At 48.6% G+C, this 14,418-nt stretch overlaps 2 protein-coding genes across 3 annotated transcripts; one reads left to right on the top strand and one right to left on the bottom strand.

The window, feature by feature from the left end:
- The first annotated feature begins 622 nt into the window (after nucleotides 1-622).
- On the top strand, nucleotides 623-4,173 carry LOC133502102 (D(4) dopamine receptor-like). The gene is made up of 4 exons (XM_061822519.1): nucleotides 623-898; nucleotides 1,045-1,157; nucleotides 1,506-2,038; nucleotides 3,651-4,173. Exons 1-4 carry the CDS (start codon nucleotides 635-637, stop codon nucleotides 3,878-3,880), a joined length of 1,140 nt encoding a protein of 379 aa, XP_061678503.1. The 5' UTR covers nucleotides 623-634; the 3' UTR covers nucleotides 3,881-4,173.
- A 511-nt stretch (nucleotides 4,174-4,684) lies between these two features.
- Nucleotides 4,685-14,354, bottom strand: deaf1 (DEAF1 transcription factor). Of its 2 annotated transcripts, none has more exons than XM_061821772.1 (13): nucleotides 13,722-14,354; nucleotides 12,402-12,487; nucleotides 12,198-12,324; nucleotides 11,283-11,438; nucleotides 10,367-10,506; nucleotides 10,219-10,284; nucleotides 8,978-9,013; nucleotides 8,761-8,884; nucleotides 8,520-8,654; nucleotides 7,445-7,698; nucleotides 7,039-7,137; nucleotides 5,610-5,699; nucleotides 4,685-5,208 (listed from the first exon to the last, which is right to left on the bottom strand). In XM_061821772.1, exons 1-13 carry the CDS (start codon nucleotides 13,900-13,902, stop codon nucleotides 5,107-5,109), a joined length of 1,596 nt encoding a protein of 531 aa, XP_061677756.1. In that variant the 5' UTR covers nucleotides 13,903-14,354; the 3' UTR covers nucleotides 4,685-5,106. The 2 variants fall into 2 exon arrangements, with proteins under 2 accessions (XP_061677756.1, XP_061677757.1); XM_061821773.1 differs by having other exon boundaries at nucleotides 5,610-5,696.
- Nucleotides 14,355-14,418: the final 64 nt, after the last annotated feature.

Genomic DNA, 14,418 nt, shown 5'->3' with positions numbered 1-14,418 from the left:
AACAAATGGAGGAGCCGGTGAGGGACGCTGGGGGGGGGCTTCACGTGAAATGAAATAAAAAAAAAAAGCCACAATAACTGCAGCTTGATGGAATATGTACTTCCTCCCTACCCGGGAGATCACGTGCTTCTTTTGGGCCTGGGGGGCCCACAGAAGTCAAATGTGATCACTTTGATGGGAATCGATTGCGGCTCCGTGACGGCGTGGACGTGTGCCCCGCGACCGGTTGCGGGGGTGCCCCGCCTCCCGCCCCCGACCGAGATGGGCGTGAGTCGAAGCGCAACAGAAAAGGGATGGACGGAGCTCAGCACGGCTCGGCTCGACGGATCCGCGTTTGGCCCCCCGATGGCGAGGAAGGAAGCCCGTTAAGCGCATTAGGGCGCATGTGACACGGCGGCTTTTCCTCTGGCCTCCTCCTCCCCGGCGGTGACGCGGCAGCTCCTAAGCGGCTTTAAGAAGGCCGAGCGGGCCCGGCTCGCGCCCTCCGCCGGACCCTTTCCAGCGCTCGTACGTCTCTTTGCGGGGCTTTTCTTAAACTCCCCCCCCCCCCGTCACGACGCTGTCGCCTCTCGGCGGCGGCGGCGGAGGCCGTCCTTCATGAGAGCCCCCCGGGCGGGCGGCGCAGGGGGAGAGGATGGAGGTGACGGAGCCCGGCGTCCCCCTCGGGGGGTCTCCCCCCGCCCCCGCGGACGCAGGGCCGGCGCAGGGCTACAACGCGGCGGCTCTGGTGCTGGGCGTCCTGCTCATCGTGGCCATCGTCGGCGGCAACGCGCTGGTGTGCGTCGGCGTGCTGACCGAGAAAGCCCTCAAGACCACCACCAACTACTTCATCGTCAGCCTGGCGGCGGCCGACCTGCTGCTGGCCGTCCTCGTGCTGCCGCTCTTCGTCTACTCGGAGGTCACCCGACTCCTAATTACGTAACGCTTTTGCTTTCGCCGAATTTGTGCTAAAATGTCGTTCGCACCCTCGTTAAAAGTTTGTCAATTTTAGGTTCCGATCAGAATCAAAAGGCAAAACTGAAAATACGCCGTTTTGTGCTGCAGTTCCATAACGGCGTGTGGACGCTGAGCACGGGCGCGTGCGACGCTCTGATGAGCATGGACGTCATGCTGTGCACCGCCTCCATCTTCAACCTGTGCGCCATCAGCGTGGACAGGTACGGACCGAGCGCGTTTGTCGAGCCAAAGGGAAAACTGAGAAAACGACACGTGTTTGGAAGAACCACGTCGCCCCTTTCGGTTCGTGCTAACAGGGACGGACGGGGGCGGTATTTCGTCGCAACGAAACGAAGGCGTCTTTGCGGCTGACCTCTTTTATCCTCCGGCCCAGTTTGGAAAATGTGCTGAGGTGGCGCCGCAGCGATGACGCCGATTTTGCCTCGGCGTGGCCTTCAGCCAGACGACCTCTTTCTCTCTCTCTCGTGCTTTGGCAACAAAATGACATCGACCCGAGTCGAAGCCTGAACGGAGTTTTGCTTCTTCTTTTTTTTTTTGCTTGGGGGCAGGTTCATCGCGGTTCTGATCCCGCTCAACTACAACCGGAAGCACGTGGACCCGCGGCAGGCCGTCCTCCTGTCGGCCACGTGGGTCCTGGCCTTGGCGGTGGCCTGTCCCGTCATGCTGGGCGTCAACGAGGTGGCGGGCCGCCGCCCCGGCGAGTGCAAGCTGGAGAACGCCGACTACGTGCTGTACTCGTCCGTGTGCTCCTTCTTCATCCCGTGTCCCGTCATGTTGCTGCTCTACTGCGGGATGTTCCGCGGCTTGCGGCGCTGGGAGGAGGCGCGCAAGGCCAAGCTCAAGAGCAGCATCCAAGCCTGCCGCAAGCTGCGGGAGGCCAACGCCGCCGCCGCCTCGCTCCCGCCCCTGGCCGGGCTGCCGCCGCTTCTGCCGCCCGTCATCGAGCGGGAGGCCGCCGCCGCCGCCGCCCCGACGGCGAGCCTCGCCCGGGGGACGCTCGCCCCCGAGACCCGACGGAGGAGCAGGGCCAAGATCAACACTCGCGAGAGGAAGGCCATGAAGGTGCTGCCTGTCGTCGTAGGTGAGGCCCGGTCCGCTAACCGCTAAATATCCCGCCTTCTTCTTCTTCTTCTTCTTCTGTTGCTGGTTTGGTTTTTTCTTCTAATGCCACATTCCTTTCCCCGCGAGAAGGTTCTTTGTAAGCCGACAAAGTCAACTCAGCAAAGTTCCACTTTCTGAGATGGAAGAGTTTGTGTGAAAAGCCCTTTTCACACACACCCCCTGTAAGAATCCTCGTTTTTTTCCTGCTGTAGAGAGCAAGGACAGATCAAGGGAGACGGTTTTCGGGCTTTTGAGGGCGGATCGGAACCGCAACAGACGCGGGACAGCGTTTGCGCGTCAAGCCCCTTTCACACGTCGTCAGTTTCCAAACTTTTTTCAGGCCGCGCCAACGATCAAAGGAGCAATGGAGTCGACCCGGAAGTTTCCTGGCTGGCCTTTCTGATACCATCTTCAGAACCGCAACAGGGGCGGGACAACAATTCCTCCTCAACAGCCTGGACAATTGGAACTTGAGCGCTCGCTATTGCTCCTTTGGCGGTCGTACGGCGCTTGCGTGGAAAGCCACTTCTACCGCTTTTTTTTTTTTTTTTTTTTTTAACACGCCGCTGTCTAAATGCCACAAGAATGGCAGGGACGAAGTCAAGACGTCGTCAATTCTCCAGCGCCGGTCGGAGCCGTAAAAGCGTTCAAGTGCAGAGACCAATCGCGGGGGAAAAGTGCGCCTATTAATAGCAAGCATCCAGCCAGCGTCGGCGCTTCCCCTTCGCCGCGCGGCGCCTTAATCCCCAAAAAGCCAATTAAGGCGCAAAAGCCGCTCACATGCGAAGGCCACTTTGAATTGCTCGCAAAGTCGCCTGACATTCAAACACAAATCAATGACTTGGATCATAAATACCGAAACGCGTCAATATTTCTTTAAGGCTCTGACAAGTTGAATCCCTTCGCATTTTGCTTCCATTTAAATTCATTTATGGTTCTGCGTGATCTTATTTTCAGGACTTTGACAAGAGTTCAAACTTTTGATTGCCACTCCCAGATGGAAAAAATAAAGAATCGATTCAAAACAACCAGATAGTTTGATCTTAATGCTAACACGTAATAGGGATGCCATAGACGGGCTAGTTGCCGAGGACTACATTACGGTTGTCGTCGTGTCGGTGCTCACTTGAGGTTGGATGACGCCCTGCCGACCTAACGACAAACGTGCACAATTAGGACAATATCGCTTCACCCCCCCCCCCCGCATTTTCCAAGCCACTCATCCTCACGAGGGCTGCAGGAGTGCCGGAGCCTATCCCGGCTAACTTTGGGCGAAAGGCGGACTACAACCTGAAGTGGTCGCCGGTCAATCGCAGGCCACGTATCGACAGCATCACTTTAAAATGATTTAAAAAGGTGAAAGAGTTCCAAAGTTTTGATGGCTCCTCCAATTTGGAACGTGTCGTTTTGGTTGAAGAGAAGGTCGTCCCCGTTTTGAGTTTTGCGGCGACTTTTCCATTCTGCTCTTTGCGTTTTTTTTTTTTTTTTTTTTTTGCGGGTTCTTCGTACGAGCGACAGGCCGAGGGGCAAAAGCGAAAGCGCCCGGTTTCTCCCAGGACTGACGTTTGATTTCCGCGTTTGTCCTTCCTCAGGCGTGTTCTTGTTGTGCTGGACGCCGTTTTTCGCGCTGCACATCGTGCGCGCTCGCTGCCGGACTTGCGAGGTCCCGCCCGCCGCCATGAGCGTGGCCACGTGGTTGGGCTACGTCAACAGCGCGCTCAATCCCGTCATCTACACCGTCTTCAACGCGGAGTTCCGACGCTATTTCAAAAACGTCCTGCGCCGCTGCTGCTGCTGCTGCTTACGTTGCGGCGCCGCATGAGCGAGACATTTTGGGTTTTGTTTTTTTTGGCTCGGAACCACTTCCGGACTGGACCGCTTTCTTTCTTTGCAAGCTTTCCCGCAAAGAAGCTGAAGTTTGTCAGAGCAGAGCGGAACGAGGCAGACGCGCGCCACACGCAGAAATGTATTTTCAAAAATCAAGCTCATCTTTTCACAATAAAAGCATTTGTGACAACTTTGCATCTTATTCTTTTAAATCAATTTGATTAAGGATCAAAATTAAGAGATAAAATCTGAGTTTTTTTTTTTTTTTTTTTTAAATGGTAAACTGAAATATTATTAGAATTAGATAATTCAATAATTTAGCCATTAAAATGGACTTCATTGTGAAACGATTAACATCTATTGAGTAATAATTTTCTATTGGGACATTTCTAGATTTTCATTAACTTTTAACTCAAACTAACGGGAGAATTATTTCGCAGAATTGTTTTATCATTTAATGAATTTTTAAAAAAGTTTGTGCAATAATCTTTGATTTCATTATGAATATTTTTTGGGGTGCCAAAATGAAATGAATTCAGTGAAATAACTCATTCAAATATAAATTGATTTATTTGAATTATTTAAGATTTAATTCATCAACAACGTATTTTAGGACCTTTTAATTCAATGCAATTTATTGTTTATAAGAGGAATTATAATATGGAAAGGAAATTTGGAAATTTAATGTTTCATTTTATTCAATTGGACTTTTGATTTCATCACTTTTTGACCTAAACTAAATCAATTAAAATATGAACAATTAAATGATTTCATGTCCATGAATTACATGGCAAAATAGAATTTAATAATAAGTAATAGCTAATCATGATTTATTCAATGACACACTACATTCAAATATACAGTATATAGCTATATAAATCAATCAAAAATCAATAATGATGGGGCTTAAAAATAAAATATATACATGATTACATCTTTATAAATTCATGCGACTTTACAACCTCAGTAACTTCAATTTTTTTTGGTGGGGGGGATTATATTTACATTTAGCAAAAATCAAATCATTTATATTTACAAAGCTGTTGACACGAAAATTCAAAAAAAATGTCTTTACGTGCAATATGAAAAATGTTTAATTACATTCATGTGAATCGAGGCAGCGCTAAAGCTTCCGACGTAAATCAGGAACGACATCAAAATAAAAATAGTCATCGTGTTTTCGATCAGAGCATTGAAGTGGGCGGGTCCAGCCACGCCCTCTCACTTAACTTTGTCCACGTCGACGGATGCCATTGGCTCGTCCTCGCCGGCGGCCCCGCCCCCTCCGGATCGACCGCAGGCGTTCTGATGATCTCGCCAGTCCTGCGCGGCACAACGACCCGTCACGCGAGTGGAAAAACATTCCCGACGGCGGCGGGTGGGCTCGCTAGCCACCCCGACACATTTTCGAAAGCCTTGATTGCCGCGTTGAACTATTTGGGATGCAGACGTCTCCGAGGGTTTGTTTATTTCCCGCATTCTCCCCATCAGCGTTCATTTTGCACTTTCGCAACTCTGCCGAGCGCCAACGCCAACGTCACGCAACTCGATCGTTCACCAAGCCACGTTGCGCCGACCAATGTGACATTTCAAACTTGAAAATTTAGGTGCGTTTTTGTACCTTTGGTGGCGGCATGGTAGGATAGTCTTGCCTCGCTTGCAAAGTTTGTTTCAGGCATTCGCCATCAGAAGAAGTCCTCCCCCCGAAAAGAGCACTTTCTCACCTTCCTCTGACAGAAGACGGAGCAGTAGTTGACCTTCCGGCAGCCGGTGCACTCGCTCAGGGCCACGCGACCGCAGTTCTGGCACATCTGCTGAAAATGACATTCGCGTATTTACGCTTGTTCGAGAACACCCCCATTTCGCCCTCTTGCCAATACAAGTCGTACTTTTGATGCCCAACATTGCAATGATCGGTTTTTCCTTTTTCTTTCGCCGAAGTGACAGACGGCTGTCGTGTCGCGCCAACTTCTTTAACCCGAGAGAACCCAAGACATCCAAATCCTCTTTTAAAATTGTGACACCCCCCCCCCCCCCCATGGGCTCTCTCGGGTATCGGATTCTCTTGGCCCAAATATTGCCTGATGGTAACCAGTCTGTCTTCTATGCCACGTTTAAAGTCCTATTTTCAATTACCGTAATTTCCAGCCTATAAGCCGTGACTTTTTTCACATGGGTTAGGTTTATGCGCTGATGCGGCTAATTTGTGCATTTTTATTATTATTATTTTTTTTTTTATAAAGGCCGCAAGGGGGCACTCGAGTGGAAAAGGTAAGAGTGAGACCAGTGGAATATATGTGCCAAGGAAGTAACTTTTTCCAGTCCGGCCTTGTTAGCTAGCGTTAGCGTTAGCATGGCGGCGACGCTAGCGTTAAACTCTCTGTATACCGCCTTTGTAAATAGCTCGTGTTTCAATGCGGCTTTTACAGAGCTTTGGCGTATGTGTGTACCAAATGGTATTTCCTTTACACGAGGTTTATAACCAGGTGCGGTCTGATTTCAAATTTTAGGCTTTCTAGTAACGACAAATTCCTTGTGTGTTGTTACAATAAAGCTGTGATTCTGATTCTGAAATGATGGTGGTCACACACACTTTTTTTTTTTTTTTTTTACAACAAAAGAGCTTGACAGTAAATATATAAAGAGCTTCATAAAAATGGTGAGTTGCACAATTTCCATGTGTTGCCCGTCAAACTCTGCAGATCCAAATGTATTAATAATGGCAAGTACTCATTCAACGCATGGTCATTTTGTCTTGTCTTGATCCTATCTAAAAGGTGAACAGTTTCACATTTCCTTCCATATTTTTCAGATCTGAGAAATAACAGCGTTTATTTTGCCGTTTGATGTCAAATGGCTGCCTGATCTCCAGTGGGATTCGAAAAATAAGCAAAAAACAGAACTCTTTCCACATTAAACCCCCCCCCAAAAAAAAAAAACCGCCCATAGCATCTTCAGAAAATATTTTGCAAATAACCAGTTTGGAATTAAAAGTGCATCTATTAAACAATTCTAACCTTTTGAAGAATAACTATCGCCAATAATTCAGATAGTCAAATATTTGAATTTTCAAAAGGAAATGCGGTGGCCCACGTCTTTATGGTTAATTAACAAGAATAAATGAAACGATGCGTAAACTGCTGAAAAACATACGTTGATGATGACCTCCACGATGTCGGCGCTCCGTTTGGCTTGCGGGTCGTCGGGCGTCTGGAAGGCGATCTGGTTCTGGAGGGCCGGACCGACGGCGCACTGGACACACCCACGCACGGCCACCCAATGAGCTGTCAGCGTTTAAGACGAGTGCAAAGGTAGCGTTTGAGCATTTCCCCTCGCTGTCTGCGGTGCGGAACGCGTTGCCAGTGATTAGCGCGTGTTGCGGAATGTGTTAACACGGATCATTCATTTCGTCGTGTCTTTTGAGTGATTTTGCAGCGTGGTGGGGACCTTTGCAAGTGATCGTCTTGAGGTGCGTGCATCGTTAACAGCGATAGTAAGTCACGGGTCGATTACCGTGCGGTGTGGGGCGGGTGAGCTGACGTTCCCCGCAGGCGCTCACCTCCTTTTGTCCTCTATTGTCCCTCTTGGCCTGTTCTATCAAGGCTTTGAGCTGCTGAACGCTGCTCAGGAGAGTGTTGACCATCTGGTCCAGGCACTGCCAGGCGTTCTTCGGACCCTCGCTCAGCGGCGGCGGCGGCGGGGCGGCTTCCGCCCCGGGCCCCCGATCCAGGGCGCCCACCAGCGAGGCCGAGGGGGACGCCGCCGCCACCTTGGCCTGATGAGACAGCGCCAACGTCGGTAAGGCTGTCAAAACTGCCGGGACACAAAAAGAGGAGGGAGGTCACGAGAAGTCAAACGGGGGTGAACGGTAACGACGCAAGAAGGGGCTCGAAGTCACCCGGCAAGTTCGCGACCTTCGGACGTCGAGTCCGGCAGTATGCCTGATGTGTGAAAAAGTTTGGGTCCCCCCCCCACTTGCTTGTCCATCTCCTCGGCATGAAGAGTGAACGATGAGGCGCTCTAAGACGCTCACGCCAGCACACATGCTGGCTGTCAAGTCAAACCTACAAAATCCCCCTGCTCTTGAGCAAAAATTGCTTCGATGTGCGGTGTGAAGGGAGATTTTTTTCAAGCAGAGGAAATTGACAATTTTCCATTTTTGCCTTTTACACAGCACCGTTGGAAGCCAGACTATTTTGCCGTGAAATTTATGGGGCGACGTCAAGCCATCGTTCCCTGCGCGTACCTTTCACACAGGAGCGCGTCAGGCCGAAACGACCGGGGATTATCACAATGACTTGAAAGATGGAATGAATTTGAAATCGAAATTAGAGGAATCGGATCCACTGGCTGAGTCGTCAAATTTAGCAATCCGATGCATGGCGGCGCCCGATCATTGGCTCTGCGTTTTGCGACGCGAGGCGCGTCCACGGCCGCCATCTCCCGAGATTTAATTACGACCAGGCGGCACCGTGCCCTGCGCTCACCATCTGACCTAACCCGACCACTCATGTCGTATTCGGAGCCAATCTTCTCATTATTGCAATGACTCGTTCGGGATTTTATTGTAGTTGGAGGGAATCATATCATCCTAAAGCATAAATGGAGAGAATTTTGACTCCTCATCCACGTACCTGCTGTGTCTGCGTACACCTCATTGTGCACCGACGCGTCTGAGATGATGGCGGCGGCTGCCGTGTCGCCGGCGGGCGAGCGCTCGAAGGTCAACGTGCCCGACGGGGTGATCTGTCCCATGGGCGAAACGGTGACTGCGGGAGGTTGAGAACCATAAAGACGCCATCTTTGCATGACCTCACGCGGCTGCGACCAATCAGCCAATCGCAGAGCAGACGGGCGGGCGGTCGTATGGCTCACACGTGGTTCCCGGGCTGAGCGTGACGTCTTTGCTCGCGGGGACTTTCTTTTTGGCGGGAACAGGCGGCGGGTCCGTCTCTTTCCGCCTCCTCTTGTAGGGGACGAAGAGGCGCACTGGTCCGTTCTGAACATGACAGGAAGTTGCTCAAAAGTGACGCAACATTAAGTACACCAACAGAATGGATTCATCAGAAAAATGTCAAAATTTGAGACGCACCATTGTGATGTTGTCGGCTTCGAGGGACTCTCCATCCTCGGAAAAGAAATGCACAACAATTACATTTTTAACAAGAAGAGGAAGCAGAACCTGGCTGTCAAAATAATCGGGTCACAATGAATCGGAATCGGCCCGCATCGTACATACGGAAACGGAAGTGGAATAAACGGCTTCGTAGGTCGAGTGAGTCGCGTCGTATTGGATCATAATCGCAGTCGGTCGGACCGTGATTGGAGTCAATTATGCCCCACCTAAGACTCACTCAAGTGAATCATATCGGAGCGATTCATATTGATCCAAATTAGTATTGTAGTCGTCACATCATTATCTGAGTAAACCATATTGTGATCGTCGTGAATCGTATTGTAATCGGAGTGAAAAGAAGTGACTTTCAACTTTTCCACGTCAAATCGTTTCATTTGGGAAAATTACATCATGAACACGATGAATCATATTGTAATTGGAGTACATAGTCTTAAGTGGAGTGAATCACGCCATACTGAATCATATCTTAATTGGAACAACTTATACTGGGTGCAATCAAAACTGAGGTGAATCCGATTCTATTTAAAGTGAACCCTAACTCATGAAATTGTAATCTGAGGGAATCATATCATAATTGGAGAGATTCGTATCAGCCTCTTGCCCAGAGTCACCCGGGGTCCGCTCCGGCGCACCCGTGACCTGCGTGAGGATAAGCGGTACGGGATATGAATGTCATATTAAACCGTAGATGGACTTTATTGTATCAGAATTGGAGTGAATCACATCGTAACTGAATGATCTTAACTCGCGATCAGAGCCAAATATTTCAAAATTAGCAAAATGCGGAGCATCATGTGACTAAACCCAGTAAACGGGTCAGCGGGCATCTCGTGGGTCACGCTAACCAGCAAAACAACACAATGACAACACGATCCTGTAAAACCAAACTTGCTAAAAGAGATTTATGGTCAGTGTCTTCAGACTAAAGTATATCATTTATGTACAGAAATATGATATACTATAGGTAAATACGAATGAAGCCTAAACATGACTCTGCCCTTCATTCGGGGCCCGATTTGCCGAATCCGCGTACGCCACTGGAGTGAAACATCATACCGAGCGACGATTAAAATGAATCGTATCGTACGCGACGTAATTGCTATCAAGCATTTTGAAATTGGAGTGAATCAAATCGCACTGCAAATGGAGTGAATATAGCGGAACCAGGCAATGGGCCAGAATCAGCGCCGACTCACCAACAGCATTTCGTCACAACAGGCTGCGCACGTGCACGAGGCGGCGTGAGGGTTCAGGATGCGGTCCTGGACGTAAACACGTGCCACCGAAGCATTAGAGCGGGCCGCTACCGTACGCACTGTAAGTGGACCGGAGACGCGTCGAGACCTGTATGAGGCAGACTAAAGGTCTTCCTGCGTATCGGATGCTCCTCTTCCAGTCCTTGCTGCTGGCGCGGCCGGCCAGGGCTTCGAACTCGGTGGGCGTCAACCACTTCTGATCGTGTTTGATGCAGCGGCCTTTCCCGCCTCAACACAACACAACACAACACAACATCGCCGGAATATTACGCCGTACTCTCGGGACACGACAAGAACAGTGTCGTACTTTTGCAATACTTGGGAGGAGTTGCGCAACACAACATTGTGGGACGATTGCGCAGATGATACGCAAATGCCGATATTGCACAATACAGTGGTAATGCCACACTCCCGGAGGCCCCGTAGCTCAGTGGTTAGAGCGCTGCTTTGGTAAACCAGGGGTTGTGGGTTCAGATCCCACTGGGGCCTCCACTCCCTGAGAAGGGTTGCGTCAGGAAGGGCATCCGGCGTAAAAAAAAAAAAAATTGCGCCAAACATATACGTGCGTTCATCTGAGATGACACGCTGTGGCGACCCCCGAAAGGGACAAGCCGAAAGAAGAGGAAGGAGGACAGTGGTAATGCCACACTGTGGGAATACAACACAAAATTGGGGGAATTGTACAGTGCATCGTAGCATGGGTATTTATTACACAATATTGTGCGAATATCAAAAAACATTGTAGGTACACAAAACATTTATGTTGTATGCCAACAACACGATGTTGTGTAATGTCACAATCATGTCCCGAAGCATACACACAAAGTCGTGTTGTACACACGGTTTTGATTGTTTCACAATATTATTTTGCATTTCCACGTTATGTTTCATCAGCACAACGTCTGTAATATTCCTGCATTGTTGTGTCGTATCCATCCCGAAATTTGGAATTCTATGCCGACATTGCGGGAATACGACGACAAGGTCGTCGCGGCCGCGATCACCTGAGCCCAGACGGTTCTTGTAGAGGATCCCGCCGGTGTTGCGACATCGCACCGGCAGCTCGCTGTTGTACACCGAAGGGTCCCAGTTGTACTTGGAGGCGGGGTCTTTGTCCTGGGACAGGGGTGGAGTCAGCGGGGCGGGCGGGGTCGCCAGGCCTCGGGGTTCGAACGGGGAAGCGCGTCACACACGCGTACAAAGCAACACGCGTACGTCAAAAGACACGCACTGACGTGCAATGACACCAGTCCTTTGACCATTTCATATTTTTAGAATGACTTAGAATTACCCTTTAGATATTTCATTGAGTGATCGCCGCACCCAAAAACATATATATATATGAATATATACACACATATATGGGTTTTTTTTGTAAATTACAGACGCATTTTATTCTCATTTACAAGGGCTGGACATCTACACTGAAAATAAATACGTCGGTACTGACTACAGTACACTTTATGATACAAACTCTGAACTTGAGATGACAAAATCAGCCTTTGCTCAACAGTTAGCATTCACAATTAACATTAGCAATTATTAGCAATTAAGCAGGCTAGCAATTTACCACCCTCGTGATTATTTTAGGTAAAAAAAAAAAAAAAAAACTTTCATTCAGATTATTATTCATCTAACAGTGTCTTCAAATTCACTTGCAGACACTCGTCTGTCGTTTTCCACTAGCCCAACATTGCGTCCATCTGCCATAAATGTCAGTGTGAAACACTGGTTGCAGCATGGTTCCGGGTGCTTTTTTTTTTTTTTTTTTTTTTTGGACGGGCATGGGAGGCAGAGGCAGAAATTCTACGTCGACCTATTTTTGAAGTCGACTTTGCAGAGCTATCCGAATGGTTTTTTTTTCTCCTGCCCGAAAATGACACACACATACACAAAGACACACACAAGTGCGCCGGTACCAGTGGAGATGGCTGACGCGGACTTGAGCGTGTCCTGCTGCACAATTCCAGAGTCGGTGTGGACCACGATCAGTGTGGTCTTCTGGCTGCTCAGACCCTCGCCCAGCTGGAGGGGGCTCCTTCCACTCTGTCACACATAAACACCAACTCAAATATGAATATTGCGGAGTGTCTGTGCGTGCGCGTTTGTGTATTTTGCTGTACCAGCACGTCGTCCGGCAGGTTTTCCACCGAGTTTGCAAATACGTCATCTGCAGCCTGAACATCGTCCACTGCCACCGTGGACACCTCTGCGCACACACAAAAGAAAAATGTCTTCAGAATGATATTCGATATTACTTCGAGCCGACAACACAACAGCTTGTGTTGTTGTTTTAGATACAAACCACATGAAAATTATTTCAAGTGGAGAGTCACCAGACTACACAAAAAATTAATGGCTTGAAACAATTTTCATGAGAGAATTCAATTATGTTTTGAGTTGAATATATTCATTCAGTGTGGGAACAATTCAGACAAGCAACTTTTCCCTCCCTCACGTTTATTCTCATTTGTCGATGAATTGTTGACATTTTTGGACCCGAGTGACTCGGCTTCCCGGAACTCGACCATCCTTTGATTCAATGAACTGTTTCTAGCAGGAAATGTCTGTTCATTCACTGTCATTATTACATGCAATCGGGTTTCAGGAAAGTGAACATAAACGAGAACGCACTTCAGCTACGCAACTTTTGGGGCTTTTCGTAAAAATACGGAAACACAGAAGCTCTTCTTTACGCATCAATCCCGATTCCATCACATTTAACATTTAGGCTGATCAACTGTGATTGTTATCACAGATATCAAGAAATTAATTCCAAGTAACGCTCGGGGTTTGAAGATTAAACAGGGCAGATTTTCAACCAAATTAAAATGACTAAATACGTGAGCGGAGTTGTGTTTGGTAGCTTTTGGAGACCAAAAGCGGGAACACGTTGATTCCCTTTCTTGCGTTAAATCTTGATTGAACACATTTCCAAATGACGCCGATGGACTTTAGGGGGAAAAAATTGTCAACTCCTTCTTAGAGTTTGGTGACAAAAGCAAAGCACCAAAGAGTCAACACGCCCAAACAAGTGTTCTTGTAGTTCTCGCTGTTCTAATTCGAGACAAAGACTCCAATTTAACTATTTTTGCCGATGAACTGTTGACACGACGAAAACTTCAAAACACTTTTTTTTTTTTAAATTTACAAATATGTGGCCTCGTGCAATTCGGCGTAAAACTTAAATTCCTTAAAAAAGCGAAAGGATTCTGGAGACGCTCGTACTCACAACTCGCTTATTCTGCTTGCAAAATGCTTGAACGATTAACTTTGAATTATTTAGCAAAGTTTGTTTTTCGGCCTTTCCTTCTCGGTGTGCTTAAAATAAAAAAAAAAAAAAAAAAAAATCCGGAAGCGGCTCAGGTCGCGATTCGTAGCGCCCGCCACTCGCCGTGAGCTTTGCGGCCTGTCGGCTAACTCGGAGCTCGGCGTCGCCTTGCCTGCGAACGACGACTCGGCCTCGTCGGGGTTCGGCATCGCTTCGGCTCCCATGCCGATGTTGCCCGGCGCCGCCATCACATCCATCGTGGAGACTTCGGCCTCCGACTCGGTATCCGAGTCCGCCCGCCGGGGCGGTTCGTCGAAGCCGAGCGCCTTCGTCGCCGACTCCGCTTCGTCCATTCCTCCGAGGGGGGCGACACGACGAGAGCCGAATTTAACCGAAGCGCCACGGGGAACGCCGAAGAGGCGCTCGGGAGTCGCGCGCGAACGAGTCCGCTCGGACAGATAAAAGAAAAAAATAATGTTTTCTCCCAAGCGAAAGATTGTCGCTGGTGAGAGGAAAGGTCACGTCGCTGTTTGTTTTTCCACAAGTCCTCATAACAATGAGACGCCGGAAAAGGCCGAGCGGAAACGAGCGCAACCGAAGCGAATGAATCTTTCCCCCGAATCATGACGTCACGTTAAACACAGTTACCCTCAACGCTAAATTAAAAAAAAAAAATGGATCCATCTACTCTGAGGAACTACGAACAAGGACGTTTTGAAAAGACTATGATGAAAATACAATTTCTTGTCATGTATTTACTCATTATGGTAACATCCCGTAAAATCCAACTTCAATTCTAAAGATTATGAAAAAAATTGTATTAGAATTAATTTTGGTGTTATCTATGGATGTTTTGTTTTTATTGCGTA

The sequence above is a fragment of the Syngnathoides biaculeatus genome, chromosome 6 (genome assembly GCF_019802595.1).
Source record: "Syngnathoides biaculeatus isolate LvHL_M chromosome 6, ASM1980259v1, whole genome shotgun sequence".
Taxonomy (NCBI): Eukaryota; Metazoa; Chordata; class Actinopteri; order Syngnathiformes; family Syngnathidae; genus Syngnathoides; species Syngnathoides biaculeatus.
Note: the sequence above shows the minus strand (reverse complement) of the source record. Positions and strands in the feature narration are given on the sequence as shown.